Below are 21,935 nucleotides of genomic sequence, written 5' to 3' on the forward strand. Positions count from 1 at the left end.
GGGATAGCCCAATGTGTTGGGTGCCTGCCACCTACAGGTGAGACCTGGATTGAGTTCCTGCTTCCTGGCTTTGACCTGGCTCACCCCTGCTTATTGCAGGCATGGGAAGAGTGAGTGGGCAGCTGGGAGCTCTCTCTTTTTCAAATAATAACAATAATAATGACTCCATATACATAAAATGGAAAAGCTCTTTGTACAGAAAGTAGATGGATGGCAGCTCAAGCCGGGGGAGGGAGATGGAAATGCAGAGATTGTAGGATGACAGCTGAAGGGACAGGGGTTTCTGGGATAATGAACATGTGCAAAAATTGATCTGGTGCTAGTTCACTTCTCTGTGAACATATTAAAGATCACTGAATTGTCCACTATAAACAGGTGACCTGCAAAGGTATGTGCATTGGATCCTAATTAAGTTGTTAGTAAAAATAAAAAATAAATAAAAAAATAAAACCCAATGATTTTGGAAACCGAATTTGCAAATGAAAAAACCCTGTTGAAGTAACAGCCAGTGAGGAAAAGCGTAAATAAAGCGTCTATCTGAGGTATCTATAGCACTGAGGAGGAAATGCATGGATATTTTAGCTAGATTGCCATAGGTATGTGAGGGAATAAACACCATGTTGCCAGTAATAGTTATACAAGGTGGAATGTTCAGAAAAGCGATGTCTTTAATACAATCATCTTATAGTCTGGTAAAACTTGCTAGGTAAAATTTGCTAGATGCTATGGCAGACAAACATTCCTTCCATCAGTTATCTATTTTCGGTGGTAAATCATTGCGTGAGAGACTGGGGGAACTATAACATGACTAACTCATTTCTGTAGCCCCTGCAGCATTGAGCTTGATGCCTTACACACAGTATGCAGTCAATCAATATTTGATGAACAAAACTAACCATTGGAGCCAGAACTGAGGCTGTAATATTACAAAATATAACAGGCTCTTTAAAAAAAATAACATTAAACAACATTTAAAATATTTTAATGGACCTTATTTAAAGAATTTTAAGCCAGTTAACAACTAAAATACACACAAGCATAATTTAGTAATTTAATAGGAAAGTAAAAACATCCATCAGAAAGACAAGGACATTTGGGGAAATGCTTACAAAATGTGATTTTATTTATGGTACATACATCACAGACACTTTCTATTATTTCAGTTATTCCAAAATTTAAAATCTACTGTTTTCAACTGAATTTTTTTTTCATGACAGATACCTCCACAGGCTGCCCAACATGATAAAATTATGCTTTTAGAATTTAAAAGACTATGGCTCAGTGTTTAAAAAAATAAATTAATAAAAGAGAACCATTATTAGAATAAACATGAAGACACTCACCACATGATAAAATTCATTCCTTAAAAATCAATATGTGGTGTGAACATTATTTCATTTAACCAACTCAGAAACACTGTAACAGCAACACAGAAAGAAAACAGAACCCACAGCCTGAAATGATAAGAGTGGCTGCCACTCCCTCGGTGCTAGCTCACAATCTAAACATGAAGGGAAGAGCAAGTTAAAAAAAGCTCGTTTTCAGCTTAATTGTTGGTGCGGAATGTATGGCGGGGGCTGGCGGCCTGGCGGCTGCTTTGGCTTTGCTGGCCTGGCTTGCTCGCACAGCAGTTTCTAGACGTACCTTCAGCTCAGGAGCAGCCCCCATGACTGTCTTGAAGGCGTGAGGGTAGAGAGGACCGATGTGCATTAAATTCTGGAGTGCAAACTCATGAAGACCTTTGGAAGCTGCCTTTGCTGAGGCAAAAGAACTGTCATCCAGCAGGTAAGAGATCAAAGTGGGAACTAACAGAGCAAGCAGTTGCACTCCTAGAAAACACGGAGAGAAAGGTGGAGAATGCTCATGACCCTGAAGATTCTGATAAACGTTAATTTAAAAACCAGGCAATTACCACTGAGGAAGTAATTAAAAGTTAGCATGTGCAATTTATTTTAGGCCCCAATAATTCCTAATTAATGTTAAATATGTACTAAATCTTCAAGTAACCGTAGGGTTGGAAATGAGGCAGGTTAAGTTTCTGAATTTTATATTAATATTGCTTTGTTTCATAAAAAAATTTAAAAGAAAAAGTTACAAAGAAAATGCTTTATAATTGCTACTTGGCAGAATGTATTTTGAGAGTAATATTATTACACATTTTAAAAAGATTTATTTATTTTTATTGCAAAGTCAGATATATAGAGAGGAGGAGAAACAGGAAGATCTTCCGTCTGATGATTCACTCCCCAGTAGCCACAAGGGCAAGAGCTGAGCCAATCTGAAGCCAGGAGTCAAGAGCTCTTCCGGGTCTCCCACATGGGTGCAGGGTACCAAGGCTTCAGGCTGTCCTCCACTGCTTTCCCAGGCCACAAGCAGAGAGCTGGATGGGAAGTGGGGCTGCTGGGATTAGAACTGGTGGTATCGCAGTGCACGCAAGGCGAAGACGTTAGCTGCTAGGCTACCATGATGGGCCCACATATTTCTATCTTAATTGGAAATATAACACCACTGTTATCCTATTTCATTACTTCCCTAAATCCAAGTAAATGAAGGGAAATTCTTCGGATATAAGGAAATATATAAGCAAGAGCCTGATAAACACCAAAGTCCATTCAAATAAATTTATTTAGAGGCTTAATCTACTTTTGCTAGTCTCTATCTTTCAACTCCAACTTGTGGATGAGTAATGTGGCACAGTACGCTAAGCCTCTGCCTGTAGCATTCTATTTGGGTGCAGGTTTGAGTTCATTTGCTCCACTTTCACTCCAAGTGCCTGGGAAGACAGCAGTGGATGGCCCGTGTGCCCGTGTCCCAGCACTCAGACGGGGACCCAGATGAAGCTCCTGGTTTCAGATCGGCTCAGCTACAACAGTTGTGGCCATTTGGGGTGAGGACCAAAAGATGGGGACGCTCTCTCTCTCTTTCACCGTCTTTCTCTGTAATTCTACCATTCAGACAAACAAAAAAACTCCATTCTGGTATACATTTCACATTTTTTCATTAAAGGTGATTTTTTTTCAGTTCTTTTCTTTTTATTCTTTTGGTATGCCGGGGTGGGGTTGTGGACAGGGACTGCTCCTGGCTGTCCGGCACCTGGGGATGTGCGGCAGTCATTGGATGATGCTTTAGAGACCCCAATAAGGGGAAGAATGTTCCAAGGGTGCTACTTGAGTGGTTTTGATAGTTCTGAGACAAAGTCAGCTTCTTTGTACCCGAGTTGAGAAGATCTTCCCAAGGTCTATCGGCTGAACATCCAGCTCAGTGTGCATGCTCTGGAGATCTAGACATTTTGCTGCAAAGATCGGCCAGGACAGTTGTCCCAACTGTTCTGCTTCCTATCTTCTGATGAGAGACTTGACGCCCCCTGCAGGCCTAGATGACTTGACACCCCTGCAGGCCTCCACCCCCTGTCATGTCCCCTGTGTGCATCTGGACATGTCATGGCATCAGTAACTGAGAAGGCCCAGTCATGACATATGTATTCCAAGGTCTGACCACACATCCTCTGATTTTCCCTGGAGCTGGGTCTGAGTCCAGTGGTCTAGTTGGGGAGTCCCGCAAGAGACCTTGCCTAGGTTGACCTCAGAAACGATTCATGTGTATGCTAGCTAGTGCAGGTCAAGTTCAGATTGTTAAATGCACCAGCCAGTGCTCATACAGGTATATGCAGTTGCCTGGTCAGTTCTGCCTCTAGCCCCATCTCTCAGGTAAAGAGATGGGTGCTGTGGCCCAGCCTGGCCCTGCCCACATTCCTCATGTACACCAGTGGTTGCCGTAGCCTAGTTGGGGTGACCCCCAATAAAAAGTGATTTTTTAAAAAAATACCTATTTACTTGAAGAGCAGTTACAGAGGCACAGAGAAGCAGCGTCCATCAGACGGCTCACTCATCAAATGGCTACAATAGCTAGGGCTGGGCTAAGCATAGGCAGAGGAATGGAGTTTCATCTGGGACTCCAGATGCGTGGCAAGGGACCACAGTGTTAGCCATCCTCTGCTACCTTCCCAGTCACATCAGCAGTGAGCTAGATCAGAAGTGGAGCAGCAGAAATTATGTCACTGTGCCACGAAATAGGCTGCAAAGGTGGCATTTTTCTAAAAAAGTTACTATTCTTATGTAATCATCTATGCATGTTTATATCTCCATGGAGAATGTTCTTTATGCTAACTTTTGTAGGACAATTATTATGATTAAAGCCAAAGATATAAGAGGGCGAGAAGTTTCTGGGACATCCTAACTACTTTCCCAGGCCACAAGCAGGGGGCCGGATGAGAACTGCAACAGCTGGGATATGAACCAGTGTCCATATAGGATCCTGGCATTTCCAAGGGGAGGATTATTGAGCCATTGTGCCATGCCCATTTCAGCAATTCCAATTTAAGGAATTAATCCGATAAATTAAAAAAAAATGAATATAAATATTATCCACATCACCACTTTCATCTCATTTATTTAAGATATTTATAAGCTGCAGAGAATTGGGCATGATGCAGTAGCCTAATGGTTAAAGTTCTGGCTTTGCATGCATTGGGATCCCATGTGGGCACCAGTTTGTGTTCCAGTTGCCCCACTTCCCATCCAACTCCTTGCTCGTGTCTGGGGAAAGCAGTCGAGGATGGCCCAAAGTGTTGGGACCCTGTGCCTGTGTGGGAGGAATGGAAGAGGTTCAAGGATCCTGGCTCCTGGCTTTGGATCAGCTCAGCTCTGGCTGTTGGAGCCACTTGGGAAGTTAGCCAGCAGACGGAGATCTTTCTGCCTGTCTCTCTCTCTGTGGGTCTGACTTTCCAATAAAAATAGATAAATATTTTTAAAAAACTGAGAAAAATGAAGCATTTTAATCATGAAATGCTAGTTTAAATAGTATTACTACAATAGAAAATAAAGGTAAATATAGGTAAATAAAGGTAAATATTTAATTGTGATAAAATCAAAATAAATATTAAGAAATATAATAAGTGTTTATAAAGCTACAAAAGTTCTTGCTTCAGTGGATGGATAGATTTAATTTTTCATGTTACAAACATATCAAGCGTTGGGATTTTTAAAATAATGGTATTAGTACTAATCTAGTTATATCTTATAAAGCTTTTGTACCTTTATCACAAAGAGCAGAATGTGTTTTATATGCTCTATTAAATATTCATATAGTTTCTAATTCTTACAGGACAGTCTTAGAAGGTTAAAAAAAGAGAGTGTGGTGAAATGCCATCAGTAACTCATCTTACTTTCTGCTCATAAATAGATAAATCAACTCAATACATGAAGTTTGTTAAACAAGCAAATATGCTGCTTCCAGGTATTAAAGATTCCTTAATAATTTTCATGCTACAAAAGTTTTTCTCACATCAAAAAGTTGTATAATGCAGGTGTACTGTTCTGGACAATTTGCTTTTTATAAGAAAATACTTACTGTTCTGTTCTTCACCAAGAGCAACCAATGTTTCAAGAACTTTTATTCCTTCTTGAACAGCTAATAGTTCTGTGTTGCTGCCTGGTCTGTTTCTTTCAACAGCTTTGAGCTTTTCAACCACTATTGGAGCTAGTGAATGGATGTAGGGAGTAGAAAGGGCACGATTGGAATGCTGGAAGACGGACAGGAGCAGCTGGTAACACTTGGCTTGAACCTAAAGAACAGGAGCATCTTGTCAACTAACGTGCCGATTCTTATTTACTCTATAATCACACTGCATCTTCATACACAGTGAAAAGAAATGATATATATAGCAGGATGAAAGCAGAAATACCATGTTCAATTTAAAGAAATGCAGAGAAATAATGATTTCAATAAACAAATAAAACAGTAAATAAATTAATTAAAGAAAATCCTTTTAGGTTAAACACCACATCACCATGCTTATATAAGTTATGTATTTGCATAAAGTAGAAGAAAACAAACACCAGGAACTCCAATTTCTGTTTTAAGTTATTTTTTTAATGTGTAATTGTCCTTCCTATTTTACCTAATATATGACTGGGTTTCAAAAAGTTAGTGAAGGGCCCAGCACGGTAGCCTAGTGGCTGCGGTCCCCACATTGCATGTACTGCGATCCCATATGGGCGCTGGTTTGTTACCCGGCGCCCCGCTTCCCATCCAGCTCCCTACTTGTGGTCTGGGAGAGCAGTCAAGGACGGCCCAAAGTTTTGGGAGACCTGAACCAGCGTGGGAGACCTGAAAGAAGCTCCAGGCTCCTGGCTTTGGATTGGCTCAGCTCCAGCTGTAGTGGTCACTTACAGATTGAATCAACAGATGGAAGATCTTCTTCTCTGTCTCTCCTCCTCTCTGTATATCTGACTTTCCAAAATAAATAAATAAATAAATAAAATCATTTTTTTAAAAGTTAATGAAAACATAAAAAATAATAAACATGTTCCACAAACTTTCTGAGTCTTCCTCCTACCACGGAGGAGAGGTTAAGCATTTGAATGATCTGAAACAAAACTACAAAAGCACAATGCTTGGCTACCTCAAATCCATTTGATTGGATTTCTAGTAAATGACTGCTTGTGCCAACTTAAAACTCTAGAAAGTATAAAGTATCACTGGCTTCACTTTAAATCAGAAAGCCTTTATACTGATAACTGTTTTTAAAAGGCAGGGAGGAGGGGAAGTTCCCCAATTTATGGAGCAAATGGAGGCATAACATTGTTACAGTGCTTTAATAAAACAGAAGTTGCCAAACCTTGTTGGACATCAGAAATATCCAGGAAACCCTTTAGAAACACTGGTCCTTGAGGCGCAATCTGGACCCTGCTTCAGGTGAACAGTGAAAAGCCCAGCTACGTTTCTAAACTGCTATTCTGTTTTATGTACAGGAGGTCTGAGAATCATTCGTTTAAACAGTAACACCACAAAGCAGAAAAACGTCTTTCCAGACAAACTAGTTTCCAATAGGTTCATTAAGACGTGTAATACTGTGAATTTATCCATGAATACATTGGTATTGTTCAAACACTGGAACACAAGCACAGACTCAAGCAACGTCCCAGCAATGTGGCCAGGTTCTGCACATGTGGATAAACGTACATACGTCTCTCCTAGTGCTCAGTATCAGGGATCTATCCAGCTTTTTCATTTAAAAGCCGTATTACAAACACTGAGCTTTCATGATACCACACGTCTTAATGGATTCATCTGAGATTTTCCTGGTAAAATAGAGTATGCGTGTTAAGTATAACTTACCCATGGGTCACAAGAATTTAATGCGGTTTTAAATCTGTTCATACAGCCATTCTGTAATGACTGGACTCCTATTATTTCACTACTGGCAGACCACAGGAAGAGTGCAATTGCTGTCAGCATGCTTACTTCATCAGGTGGAGGCATGGAGGCTTCTGGAAAGGAAAAACGAAAGCAGTGTGGTGTCTCTAAAACATTTTGGACTTTCGATCTTTACAGCTCTCCTCCACATTTAGAGCAGTGAGTGTCCCTTCTAAACAGCTCAGGAAGCACTCAGTGGACAGAAGCAGTCCACTACTGAGGAAACAGGAATGGCTGACCAAAGTTCCTGTCCTTTACTCTCTCCTCCTTTCCTTTCTGTTGTTGCTGTTCACATCTATCTTATTTATTTGACTGAATTGGGGTGGGGAGAAAGGAGGGAAAGAGACAGAGAGGGTTCCACCCACGGGTTCATTCCCTAAATGGTCACACTGGCAAGGTCAAGGCCAGATAAACATCTAAAGTCAGGAACCTTCTCCAGGTTTCCCATGTCAGTGCAGGGGCCCAGACACTTGGCCATCCTCCTCTATTTTCCTATCCACTTCCAGGGAGATGTATCAGAAATGGAGCAGCAGAAACTCAACCAGGAACCTATATGGAATGCTTGCACTGCAGGCAGCAGCTTAATTTGCAATACCACAGTAATGACATCTCCTTATTTTCCTAGAAGATATAAGCTACCAGGAAAAAAATATTACAAAGGACCCAAATATGGGAAATAATCAAAATACAAAAGATCACATAGAAATATAACATTAAGATAAAAGTCTTAACCTACATGAAGCACAAATGCATCAAAAATTTTCAAATACTTTTCTTGCAACAGAAGTAAATGATTATATGATACTCTACTTGGGTCTGGCACAGTAGCATAATGACTGGAGTCCTCACCTTGCATGCAACTGGGATCCCATATGGGCACTGGTTTGTATCCTGGATGCTCCACTTCCTTTTCAGCTCCCTGATCATGGCCTGGGAAAACAATATAGGACAGCCCAAAGACTTTGGATCCAATCCTGCACCCACGTGGGAAACCCGGAGGAAGCTCCTGGCTCCTGGCTTCGGATCAGCTCAGCTCTGGCCACTGCAGCCACTTGGGGAGTAAACCAGTGGATGGAAGATGTTTCTATCTACACTGTGTAAATCTGACTTTGCAATGAAAGTAACTAAATCACAAAACAAAACAAAACAAAACAAAATAAGATATTCTGCTTAATTAAAAAACCCAGGGTAAATTTTCAGTGAAATCATCTTTCCATTTAATATATATGAAAAACTGTATATTTCCTTGAATTGTAAGAAGATATTTGCACAATATCTTGATGAAGATATTCTTACAATTTTAAATAATTTCTTGGGTTCAGCAACACTATGAACATAGGTTCAAGCCTGTGTTGCTCCATGCCAAATCCAGCTCTCCAAGTATGTGCCTAGAAAGGGGTAGAAGATGGCCCAAGCAGTTGGTTTCCTGTTACACATATGGAATACCTGGATGGAGTTCCAGGCTCCTGGCTTCAGCCAAGCCTGGCCATGGCTGTACAGCCATATGGAAGAAATTTGGTGGATGAAAGATCTCTGTCTTTCCTCTTTTATGTACATTTCAAACAATTTTTCTTTAAAAAAGCAAAAACTAGGCCTGGTGCAGTAGGCCTAGTGGTTAAAGTCCTCACCTTGCATGTGTCAGGATCCCATATGGGTGCTGGTTCGTGTCCCAGCAGCCCCGTTTCCCATCCACAAGCTCCCTGCGTGTGGCCAGGGAAAGCAATGGAGGACGGTCCAAAGCCTTGGAACCCTGTATTCATGTGGGAGATGAATAAGCTCCTAGTTCCTGGCTTCAGATCAGCTTAGCTACTTGGTCAGCTACAGAGTGAAGCAACAGATCGAAGATCTTTCTCTGTGTATTGCCTCTCTGTATATCAGACTTTCCAATAAGGATAAATAAATCTTGAAAAAAAAAAATGAGCTGAGGAGCTGTCTCCAATTAAAGAAGACCAAGCATGTGGGCAAACAGCCATACAGGGTTAAGAGGCCCAGGTCTCATATCACAGTGGCTGCCTTCAATCCGGGCTCAGGCTCCTAGGCCAGCTTCTGCTGCAGCAGACCCTGGGGCAGTAGTGAGGGCTCCAGCCACTGGGTTTTTGACGCAATAGTGGGAGAAACGCATTGGATACCTGGCTCCCAGGTTCTGCCTGGCACAACTCCAGCTTTTGTGGCCTTTAGGAGTAGATCCATGGATGGAAGTGTTTCTCTCTCCCGTCTTCCCTCCCTGTCTCTTCCTCTCACTTAATATTTTAAAATAAATAAATATACACGTTTAAAAAAATATATTAAAGCAATGAAATGATTAAAGAAAAAGAAAATGTGCACTGAAGTTCATTAGGACAACTAGTCTAATTTTCATATAAACAATAAAAGCACTGTATCAAAACCAAATTGTATAAAGTTGATAATTCTGTATAAAGGAATGTTATGTTCTTAGGATATCCATGAAGTATTTAGGAGTAAACAGTCACAGAGACTTTAGCATACTCTCAAAGAGATAAGAAAAATTAGTAAGAATGACAATCATAGCCCAATTATAGACTAACAAAGCATAGATATTAAAAGTGTTTGTAACTTTACTTCATTATATTATAATCACAACTATTTTAGAATGTGAAATTTATTTCAAAATCAAACTTTCTAAAAGTTAAAAAATATTGCAGCAATCGTAAAGGGGACTCATTATATCCAAAGATATTTATATCTGTATGTGTGCACATTAATGGCTAAAGTCCTCGCCTTGAACACACTGGGATCCTATATGGGCGCTGGTTCTAATTCCGGCAGCCCCGCTTCACATCCAATTCTCTGTTTATGGCCTGGGAAAGCAGTTCAGGATGGCTCAAAGCCTTGGGACCTGTGTGGGAGACCTGGAAGAAGCTCTGGGCTCCTGGCTTTGGATCGGCTCAGCTCGTCATTGTGGCCGCTGACGGAGTGAATCATTGCGGCAACTTGGGGAGTGAACCACTGGACAGAAGAACTTTCTCTCTGTCTTTCCTTCTCTCTGTATATCTGCTTTTCCAATAAGATAAATATTAAAAAAATATATACATATATACATACACACACTTTCTAAGTGGAAGATCTCAGCTCCTAAAATAAGATATAACACATCCACAGTGGAAATTATATACTCTGATACTTTTCTAGTAAAGTGAGGGTTCTGCCTTTTTGGCCATTGGGGAAGTGAGCCAGTGGATGGAAAAGCTCTCTGTTTCTCTTTTTAATTCTGCTTTGAAATAAATAATAATTTAAAAAAATACGAAGCAAAAATAAAAAAAACTAACTGAAGTTTTTTCTTACAAATAAGTTTAAAAATCACATTTCAAAAGTAGTACATATTCATTATTTAAAAATATGAAAAGGATATGAGAGAAAATATAACTTGTACTTCTAACAATTAGTGATATTTTAGTTTTAACTTCTAGGTGTTGGTTTAATTTCTTCTAGTCTGATTAATCTGTACATAGCTGCTTACAAACACAATGGTCAATAGATATATGGGTTTGTAAACCAAATTAATATAGTATCATGCATTTTAAAGTTTTCTGGCCTCTAGCTAATTTATCACACATTTTCATTGTTGTAAAATAGGTGTAACAGGTGCTAAATAGCTGAGAACATAACTTTTATCAAGTGAAAAAGTATGTGTTCTGAATGTTTAAAGTATTCCAACTCCTTTTTGCAAAAGTATTAAAACACTCTCCAGGTACTAATTCCAGCGGTACACACCCAGTTTCTTATTTTTTAAAAAAATTAGTTTTACAATTAAAAAATGTATATCATTATGTGTTTATATATTTATTTCACTTACTAATGTGACTTTTTTTTTAATGCTTTGTGGTTCATTTTATTTCCTATTTACTAATGTTTGATTCTTTCTATTTGTTCTAGAAGGGATTCAGTGTCTTCTTTATAATGTCTCTACACTGTAACAATAATGACATGAGTATTCTCATCAATTCCTGTTTGTGTGAGGTGAGCTGTTCTGATAGCACATACATAGATATCTTCCTCTGCAGTGTTTCCCACTGACTGCCTGTTAGTCCCTTATCGCTATGACATAAATAGTTTACTTATCATTTCCTTGGATTTCTCATTTGTAAAATTCCAAATCACTGTAGTTAATCAGTTACACACGCTTCAAATGGCCAACTGACACACACCATGTGGAGAATAATGGTGGCAAGATTCTTGTGTTCTACACTCATATGGATGAGTCTGTCTCAAAACCACCCTGCTCCACTGCCCAAGACACACTAACTCTTGCACCACTATACAGTCCTACATTGTGAGAAATGTTGTAACAGGCAACATGATAAATCTTTCTTGTTATTGTTTATTTTAAGTTATTCCATATTTTCTTTACAACACACAGCAAAAAAGATAAGGAGCCAAATATTGAAGTATTAAGTATTTCCTCCAATACTAAACATGAATATGGTAGTTAGGCTGCTGGAAACAGCCCTCTCTCCTCTTTCCCTTGAACGTGGAAGATAATAGAAATGAAGACTGGAAGCAGTTGTCTCATCCACTTTCCCTCATTCCTTGACCCTTCCCATCCTAATCAGTGGTCACATGGGCATGCACCCTTCCCAATTATGTAAACATCATAAAAAATAAATCTATTACGATAAAACATGAATACGAAAAATGCTTAAATTCACCAGAAAACCACAAAGTAAAACAGTATAATTTTACCCTTCACATAGTAAAAATTAAAATATGACAATACCAAGTGTTGATGAGGATGTGCAGAAATGGATTATCATATTCTATTGTTGGCAGTATAAATTTACATAGCTATGTTTAAAAGCATTTTGGCAATGTCTGATAAAATAAAAATTTAAAATGCCTTTAATCTACTTCTAGATCTGTGTCTTAGAAAATGTTTCAGAGCACAAGCATATGATGAATTTATAGGGGGGCTGGCATTGTGGCATAGACAATATTGTGGCATGATGAGTTAAGACATTGCCTGCAATACAGCATCCCTTGTGAGTGCTGGTTCAAGTCCTAGCTGCTCCACTTTCAGTCCAGCTCCCTACTAATATTCTTGGGAAATAAGCAGAACATGGACTCAGTACTTGGGTTCCTGACAATTAGTGGGAGATATGGATGAAGCTCCCGGCTTTGGCCTGGTCTAGACTCAGCTACTGAGGCCATATGGGGAGTGAACCACTAGGTAGAAGATTCTCTGTCTCTCCTTTTCTCTTTAATTCTGTCTTTCATATAAATAAATAAATCTTCCCTTCTTAAAAAAAAAAACTGTTCTCTGAAGCAATGTTTGTAATTAGATAAAATAGAAAGCAGCAAAAATGTTTAGGACATGAATATCTGATAATACCCAATGAAGCTGTTAAATATACCTGGACAACAGGATACTAGACTAATCAGTTTGAACCTACAAGGCCATGATACACTTACGCAACAGACTGTTGGACTTGTGGCTGTTGCTGAAGGAGTGTACAACTATAATAATATGGAAAAGCCAGCGGGGCAGGGGAAGGAATGTGGTGGTGGAAGGGGAACCCTGTTCCTACGGAACTGTATCATGAAACAAAATTCCGAGTTAAAACAATGTATTTTGTAATCCTTATTAATAAACATAAATGCTACATATTGTTTAGTTATTTATCATACTCTCCATGCAATGTATATACACATAAAACATTTATATACTTATTAATATAGCTGGCACATATTAACAGTATCCATATACCTGAGTATTTCTGGAAAGAAATACATAAAGATTGCAGTTTTGTTTGATGAAATGTGAGGGTACTGACAGATACTTTATTTTACTCTACTTTTGCTACTTTTATTCAAAGAACTTGAAGCCAACAAAAATATATCAGCACTTGTGAATTCTGCATCTTTTTGCTTTAGAATCCCAAAATGTAGCTAAATTCTAAGAAAAATGCAGTTATCCAGCAATGCAAAAAGAACTACTAAAGTTCATATCTAAAAGATATGACAGAAACATTTAAGATGATTCTGTGTTACAGTCATTTTCTGACAAGGCTATTCAAAAAACTAATTAGGAAACAGCTACATTAATAGATTTAATTCTACAACTCCAACGGGTTACCTGGTTGAGAATATTCCAGGATGCATGCCAGAGTGCTGCGAATCAGAGCCGTCCACTGTTTCTGAGTTTCCTCCGTTTTGGCCATTGAAAGTGTCACGATACTTTTAATGCCCTGAAGAGCCGCACTGACAGGTGGAGAAACCTGATTATCTGCAGACTTGACTGCTGTGTCTTTCAATATTCTTGCAATTAAAAACAGAACTGTGGGCAGGATTGTCATACATCCTGAAAGAAAAACAAATCAGATTACTTCATAACTACTGAGACCAAATACTGTATTGCTTTCAATTGCTTTCTGTGTGTGTGTGTGTATGGCTTACAATTACTTCTTTTTCTTGTTTTATATAAAATCTACTGCTTTACTATTATATAATTGAATATTTGAGGAGGAAAAAAGTGTGATGCTACTTTAAAGAACACACTAATGATATTTTTCCAAGTAGCCTTGTGTTTATTACCTCCAATATTTACTTATTTAATATTTCATGCCCTTAATAATGAAAAGAAAGAAAAACAGAAGCAATAATTACTATATGCTTTGGGAAGCATCTGAGTAACTTGATGGATTTCACAGCAACTCTAACACATGCAATCAACTCTTCGCGACTAACAACAGTGCAATCAAACTAGGCATATGAAAAGTCTTGGTGGAACCAAAGAAAAGAAGCCTGAATTTATAGTTGAAAGAATTTTTTAAAAAGATTTATTTTTATTGGAAAGGCAGATATACGGAGAGAAAGATCTTCTGTCTACTAGTTCTCTCCCCAAGTGGCCACAACAGCTAGAGCCAAGCTGATCTGAAGCCAGGAGCCAGAAGCTTCTTCCAGGTCTCCCATGCAGATGCAGGGTCCCCAGGCTCTGGGCCTTCAACTATTATCTTCCCAGACCACAGGCAGGGAGCTGGATGGGAAATGGGATCCCGGCAGTTGCAAGGTGAGGATTTAGCCACTAGGCCACCATGCCAGGCCCAGCTGAAAGAACTTACAGAGAGTCTGGTTTGCGGTGTAACATGTTAAGTTGCTGCTTGCAATTCTGGACACCATGTTCATATGGTGTCACAGCTGCTTCACTTCTGATTCAGTTTCCTGGTAATGTACTTGGCCCCCAACTACTCAGACCACTGTACCCACCTGGGAGACCTGGATGAAATTCCTGACTTCAGCTTGACCCAGCCCTGGCTACTGAGGCCACTTGGGAAGTAGACCAACACATGGAAGATATCTCTGTCTCTCCTTCTGTTTCTATTACTTTGCCAAATAAATAAATAAATAAATAAATAAATAAATAAATAAATAAATAAATAAATAAATCTATTTTTTTTAAAAAGAAGCAACACTTTTAGGTCATCAAATTCAACATACCACTTAATGAGACAATCCCTTTTACTATTCCCTTATGCCGGCAGAGCTCCAATAACTGAAATAATCATTTTGCATTCATAGAGTAACTCTAAGAGATAGAGCGGTGTTCCTTATTTTGAGCTTAAACTTATCTACATAACAACTGATGTTGTTTATGCTTTATAGATAAGACACAAAGTCAGTCTAATTTTCTACACAATAATTTTTCAGTAACTGCAGAGAGCTATTATCTTTTCCCAGACAGTTTTTATTTACTCATAAGAATTTTGGTTTTTGGGGCCTGGCGGCGTGGCCTAGTGGCTAAAGTCCTCACCTTGCATGCCCCGGGATCCCACATGGGCGCTGGTTCTAATCCCAGCAGCTCCACTTCGCATCCAGCTCCCTGCTTGTGGCCTGGGAAAGCAGTTGAGGACGGCCCAAAGCCTTGGACTCTGCACCCGCATGGGAGACCCGGAAGAAGTTCCTGGCTCCTGGCTTAGGATCTGCATAGCATCGGCCATTGCGCTCGCTTGGGGAGTGAATCATCAGACAGAAGATCTTCCTCTCTGTGTCTCCTCCTCTCTGCATATCTAACTTTCCAATAAATAAATAAATCTTACAAAAAAAAAAGAGTTTTGGTTTTGTATTTAGTAATATTTAGTTTTTCAATGTCACTAAAGAGTGGCACCAGATTAGGAAATAATGAGTTTAGTCATTCTATTTTTTATCCATCTGCTTACATTCAATATCCTTCTTCAACATGTAGTTACAGCTCTTGCTGGAAACTTATAAGAAGGCTTTCCAATTCCTGGGTATTTGAATCTCTAATGTTTATAGGGTCGCAAAGGTAAAGAAACCCTTAGGAAAGACCAGCTTCTCATTCACACTCGAGATTAAAGAGGAAAACAAATTAGAACCATACTTAAAAACATAGGCCAACTTATCTTTGCGTGCTTTAGGATCTCTAACTCCTGTACCTGCAGGTGAACAGAGGGCTGGTAGGTCAGCAAGGATGGTGACTGTGGCTGCCACCAGACGAGCACTCTCCTCTGACAGTCGTGTGTTGGTGGCCACGTGGCTGGGAGAATCTGACATCTTGGTGCTGAGTTGTGGCATGTGCCGTACTAAAATGAACATCAACAGCTCCATAGTTGCAAACACCAGAGATTTTCCAGGAACAAGGCCGCCGCTGTCACCTCCTTCTCCTAATACAGAACAGGACTCTTTTTCCACGTCATCTTCATCTTAGATAAAAGAGAAACTGGTAAAATTTCCAGCAAAAAACACCATATAAAACATATTTAAGAAATGATTTCCAAAATATTTACAAGCAAATGTATAACAGATGACATATCTTTCTTAATATAATTCTCTGCATTACTAGGATTTTGTGTACTAACTTCTCTTAAAAATAATTTATTTTCTATTTGGAAAATCATTATTAGGTATGAACGTAATCATAGCAAAAACATATATGCTATGGTGAATTATGTGAAAGTGGTGCTTTTTAGAGTGAAAAATAGTTGACTGTGCAATCATTTGAACCTTGTTAATGAAAGCAAAAGCAACTTTCAATGACCTCAAAGGAGAAAAAAATGTCAAAAACTTCATGGAAAATGCATATTATAAAACAAACATGTATACGTTTTAAAACACTTCTACACCAAACAAATTCATCTTTTAATTCCATTTTCCCATGTTTTGAAGTCTTCACATGATTTTCTGTCATTAAAAACTTCCTTTTATTAATTATTATTGAAGACATTAGAGCTCAAATAAGATTTACTTTAAGTTCTTGTAATTTCCCATGCTTACTTAAAGTGTTTCTTTTTTCTTGCAAATAATCCTGAGCAGCTCTTACAATCTGTTGTACAACTCCAGTAACCAAGAGCTGGACCGATGATGGATTCCAGGTCAACAAAAGGCGGTGCAAAACACTAATCAACTCCACACCGAGCAGCTGCCACAAAACAACACAGATAGAACTACACTTCATTTCAAAGGATAAACTTACAGTCTTAAAATCTAGAAAAATATATATGAAAATAAATCCAGCAGTAAAAATTAATAAATGGGACTGTGTAACAAATAATATAACAATCTTGGGGAAAAAGTGGTATTCTAAGACACTTTCAAGTAACAAATAACTTCATTATTTATGTATTTATTTAAATAAGTTTTAAAGACAACCATTTTTCCTATTAGAAGAAATGTACTTAGGCATAACAGCACTGCTAGAATTTTCTATTATTAAAATTCAAAACTTCCAATTCAAGAATTTCTGGTAAGTCTCTCTACCACTTGTTTTACTCCCTATCGCAAACTCTCAGCACCTACTTCAAGTTTCTTAGTTGCAATCTTCCACATTAAAATCCACCCAATGAGGTCGGTGTGGTAACCCGGTGGATAAAGTCCTCACCTACCATGTGCCGGGATCTCATCTGGGTGCAGGTTCTAATCCTGGAGGCCCCACTTCCCTTCCAGCTCCCTGGTTGGAATTACGAAAAGAGCTTCAGGGCTATCCTTCTCAAACCAACTTTTCTACAAGGGTCAAAGAATAACCTCTCTGAAATAAAAATTTATTCCAATGCCTATCATTTTCAGAACAAAGTTAAAATTTCTTTGTATGACACTAAGGAATCATCATGTTCTTACTCTCAGCCCATCTAACAACTTTTACATGCTCCATTCAGGTCAGCCATGGGAAATGACTGTAATGTGTCTGAGCTGGTCATATCCTCCATGCTCCAACCTAGTTTTGTATCTGCTGTTCTTCCTGGAAGAAAGTAGGCTCCTGTTCTGCTTCAATACTTCCTCCATAATATTTGATTCTCCTAGGAACCCATTCCTTTTCTCTCTCTCTCTCTCTCTCTCTCTCTTTTATTGGAAAGGTAGATTTACACAGAGAAGAAGAGGGAGAGAAAAAAAAATCTTTCATCTGACAGTTCACTCCCTAAATGATCACAATGGCCAGAGCTCAGCCGATCCAAAGACAGCAACCATATTCTTCCTACACAGGTGCAGGGTCCCAAGGCTTTGGGCCGTCCTCGGCTGCTTTCCTAGGCTATAGGCAGGGAGCTGGATGGGAAGTGGGGCAGCCGGGATTAGAACTGGTGCCCATATGGGATCCCAGCGTGTGCAAGGCAAGGACTTTTAGCTGTTAGGCCACCACGCTAGGCCCATGTTACCTTTTTAAAACCCTTTAAAAATCATGTTACAGGTAGTAGACGTTACGTGTTAATAATGATATCACTTTTCTTAAGAAGACCTCTTGGCAGAAAGATTAAATTCTAATTCAAAACCAAATAAGTTAGGTAGACAGAAGCTTTATCAAACACTTAAAACTGGCAGGATTTATTTTCTAGACTTTGAAAAACCATTAGTTGGAATGTAATGTCCCCTTAAGTTTTTAGCTTTTCATGATTTTTTTTCATTAATAAATCAAAGGTACAGTGACTATCACCCAGTCTACTTCTGCCTGATTTTTCAAGATTTAACAAATCCAAAATCCTGAATACTTATTACAGAGTGCACTATCGTAAATAAATGTATAATTCAACGATCTCACATAGAAACCAATACAAAGGTACATATGACTAAAACAAAACAAACAAACAAACTGTACCTGATCTTCTGCAATGTGGATCCGGGCGTAAGGAGAGTCTAACAAAGTGTGCAAGGCCTGCAGACATGCTGTAACATGCTCAACAGGCTCCTCAGGTCTAGGGGAACAAAGGAACTGTATACTCACACCTGGAACGTACAAAATAACATGGGGCTTTCAACACAGAATTTGTCATATTGCTTGGACAGTCCTTTATTTATTTTTACAAAATATTTTAACATGGAATAATTAATGCACTGCAGTTCAAATGGCTTCCCACTTGAGCAGACACACTTAACATAAGGGTGTAGCTTTGCAATTAGATTAATACTCAAATTAGGTGTGTAAGAAGGAAGGCAGTCTCATGTTTCGGGCTGATTAAGAAGATATTCAGTATTTTATTTCTAAGCCCTAAAATAATATATTAAGGATAAGGTCATAAGTAAACATTATAAATTTCTTTTCACTAAACAGCTGCTAAACAAATTGGTAAAAGCACCAAGTTGTTTAAACAGCAAGCTATAGAGACAGAACAGCTAACAAAGGAGGAACTGCTCTCAATTTATAATAAAGATAGGATCACTACTTTGGAAGCGTTCCACACTTTGAGGAGATGTACATTTGAGTTTTATAGTTATGACTTAACATGTGTGTTTCTTTTAACCGCCAGAAAGCACAAGATCAGTGAAGTTTCATTAGAATGGACAAATTCTTACACATAAAAGGACAGTGATCTCAGATGGTGTGCACATGGCTTGGTCCACGTGGGTGCGAGTGTGGAAGAGGAGGCGGTGAGACCTTCGCAGCTGCAGCCTGGAGGAGTCTGTGAGCTCCCTCCCCTTCCCTGGCTCCCCTTCACCTGCCTTAGCAGATATTTTTTCTGTCTCGCATATACTCACAACGCACCCACCACCAAGTGCCACAGCCCAGGCCGCTTCAGCAGAGCTAGCCTCCTACTGTTCTGACTCTCAGACTCCAAGTCCTTAGTAAATAAACCTCATTTCTTTGTAAGGCCTAGCCTCAGGTATTTCATAATAGTAATAAAAGACAGACTAATATAAAAGCCATTATAAATTAAGAATGCATTTAGATATCTTTGTGGAACACTCTACTAGATGCCAAGAACAAAGCCTGCTAGTAAAGACATATTAAGATTATTCTTTGGCTGTTATTCTGTGTTGTTCTGTGAGTGACAGCTAACGCTTCTATAGTCATTTTAAATTTATGGACAAAACATTATGTTTACAAAATGATTTGAAAAATTAAAAACAAAAAAACCCACAAAAAAATAAAATGATTTAAAAAGTAATTTTTCAGTTGCTTCTGAGTTATTCTAAACAAAACTTTTTCATAGCATTAAAATGAAGCATGAATTTTCAAAAATAAGGCATTTTGAAATACGTGAACATGAGACACCTACCTAATATCAGATGCATTCTATCTTTGTTGATTTCTGGCAACGATTTAGCACTAGCCGTTGCTCCTGGTGCCTGGTTTAGGTTGACAGATGTAGAACGTTTTTGCGATCCAGATACTGCTGCTGCGTCTGTCGACTCAGAACATGTAAACCCTGTGCTATTCAACCACAGTGCTACCGCGTGGAGAATTGGGGCCCAGGAATTCCTATAGTGGAGTCTGGCTGTATCGATAGTCTCAGGAGTATAAAATGCTCCACCTATGAAACGAGCAAATCAATTCCATTGTAAGTATTGATTCATTTATACTTTTATGCTTTCTTGCTTCTGATCTCATCATCTAATAATCTCTCTTACTCAAGACTGTGTCATATGCTACTTTCAGCCACAAGGTCCCCACTGAAGATTAAAAGTAGTGTCATGCTCCTGGGCCTGCAAAACCATGGGACAAAATCCACCTCCTTAGAATACCCAGCCTGCCTCAGGTATTTTGCTACAGCAACACAAAATAAGACTAAGATAATGTTTACGCATAGTGATTTTTTTACCCAGTTGTTTTAAATATCTAAGTTTATAAAGCTATTAATACAGCACTGCAAGCATTTTTGTTTAGCTAACAAAAAGGCTTTAAGCTATATGATTATGAATCCAAAACTCAATATACAGAACATGCTCTACTCAGACTGAAGTCCACAGAAATTTAAGAAGTTATAGTATTACTATTATTACTGGTCTCTACCACCTCCATGGTTTAACTGTCACTTTGAACTTTAGCTTTATAGTGCAGTGAATTAAGCAGCTGCATGTGATACAGCATCCTATATGAGTGCCAGTTCAAGTCCTGGCTGCTTCATCTTGATCCAATGTCCTGCTGATGTGTCTGGGAAAGCAGGGGAAGATGGCATAAGCACCTGGGCCCGTGCCATGCATGTGGCCAAGCTGGAAAGAAGTTTCTGGCTTCAGATTTTGGCCCTGTCCCTGTCTTGGCCATTGAAGTTATCTGGGAGAATAAAACAATCAAAGATCCATTTTCTTTCTCCCCTCTCCTGTAACTCTACCTTTCATATGAATTAATCTTAAAAAAAAAACCAACAAAAAACAAAAAGATAAACTCTGAGTATAACACTTACCATCTGGAGGGAGCTGACTAGCAAATTCAGCTGGCAAAGTTAACAGTGCATAGTCTTTCAATGCTGCCAACCATAGGCGGCTGAGCGTTGGCAGTTCAGGTTGTACAAGGGTTATTAAACTATCTGGTGGCAATTCATCTATGGTACCAAAGTCATCCTCTTCATCATCAGTATTTTTAATTGTTCTTTTTGGTTTTGATTCTGCTTCCTTTTTAATATTCATAGCAACCACATATACCTAAAGAAATATTCAGAAGGTGAAAACAATGCATTATAGAAAATGAGATACTATAATTTGCTAGAATCAAACAATTGAATTAACAAGAATAACTGAGTATATATATTAGAAAGTACATGATGGCCTGGTACAATGGCTCAGTTACTTCATCCTCGTTTGCAACAGCCTGGATCCCATAAGGGTGCTGCTTCATGTCCTAGCTGTTACACTTCCCACAAAGCTCCCTATTTGTGGCCTGCGGAGCATCAGAGGATGAGCCAAAACCTTAGGACGCTGCACCTGTGTGGAAGACCCGGAGGAAGCTCATGGCTCCTGGCTTCAGATCAGTCCAGCTCTAGCCATTGTGGCCAACTGGGGAGTGAACCAGCAGATGGAAGAACTTTGATTCACTCCCAAAATGAAAGAACTTAACCTAAAAAAAAAAAGCAAAAAAAAAAAGCACATGACTTCTAATTTGTTGATAACCAAGAGTGTTTCCACTTGATTTGGAGGCTATTACTTTATCAGTCTTACTTTTTTTTTTAAACTTAAAGATTTATTATTTAATTTTATTAGAAAGTCAGATTTTGCAGAGAGAAAGAGAAACCGACAGAAAGATTTTTGTCCACTGGTTTACTCCTCAACTGGCTGCAATGGCCAGAGCTGAGCCAATCCAAAGCCAGGAGCTAGGAGCTTCTTTCAGGTTTCCGGTGCAGGTGCAGGGTCCCAAGGTCTTGGGCTGTCCTCAACTGTCTTTCCAGGCCACAAGCAGGGGGCTGAATGGGAAGTAAGGCAGTCAGGACACAACGTGGTGCCCATATGTGATCCTGGCGCATGCAAGGCGAGGACCTTAGTCACTAGGCTACTGAGCCAGGCCCGAG

At 39.1% G+C, this 21,935-nt stretch overlaps 1 protein-coding gene across 1 annotated transcript in view; it reads right to left on the reverse strand.

The window, feature by feature from the left end:
- Nucleotides 1-992: 992 nt before the first annotated feature.
- HEATR5B (HEAT repeat containing 5B) overlaps nt 993-21,935 on the reverse strand; it is a 78,620-nt gene continuing 57,677 nt past the window's right edge. The window contains exons 28-36 of the mRNA XM_040993072.1: nt 20,838-21,075; nt 19,713-19,967; nt 18,314-18,441; nt 16,504-16,648; nt 15,666-15,932; nt 13,349-13,573; nt 7,180-7,331; nt 5,410-5,623; nt 993-1,829 (exon numbers count right to left, since the gene is read on the reverse strand). Of these exons, the coding sequence (XP_040849006.1) occupies nt 1,525-1,829; nt 5,410-5,623; nt 7,180-7,331; nt 13,349-13,573; nt 15,666-15,932; nt 16,504-16,648; nt 18,314-18,441; nt 19,713-19,967; nt 20,838-21,075 (1,929 nt within the window). The 3' untranslated portion in view covers nt 993-1,524. The remainder of the gene's footprint in view (nt 1,830-5,409; nt 5,624-7,179; nt 7,332-13,348; nt 13,574-15,665; nt 15,933-16,503; nt 16,649-18,313; nt 18,442-19,712; nt 19,968-20,837; nt 21,076-21,935) is intronic.

The sequence above is a fragment of the Ochotona curzoniae genome, unplaced genomic scaffold, assembly GCF_017591425.1.
Source record: "Ochotona curzoniae isolate NIBS_2020 unplaced genomic scaffold, NIBS_Ocur_1.0 contig_883, whole genome shotgun sequence".
NCBI classification, from domain to species: domain Eukaryota; kingdom Metazoa; phylum Chordata; class Mammalia; order Lagomorpha; family Ochotonidae; genus Ochotona; species Ochotona curzoniae.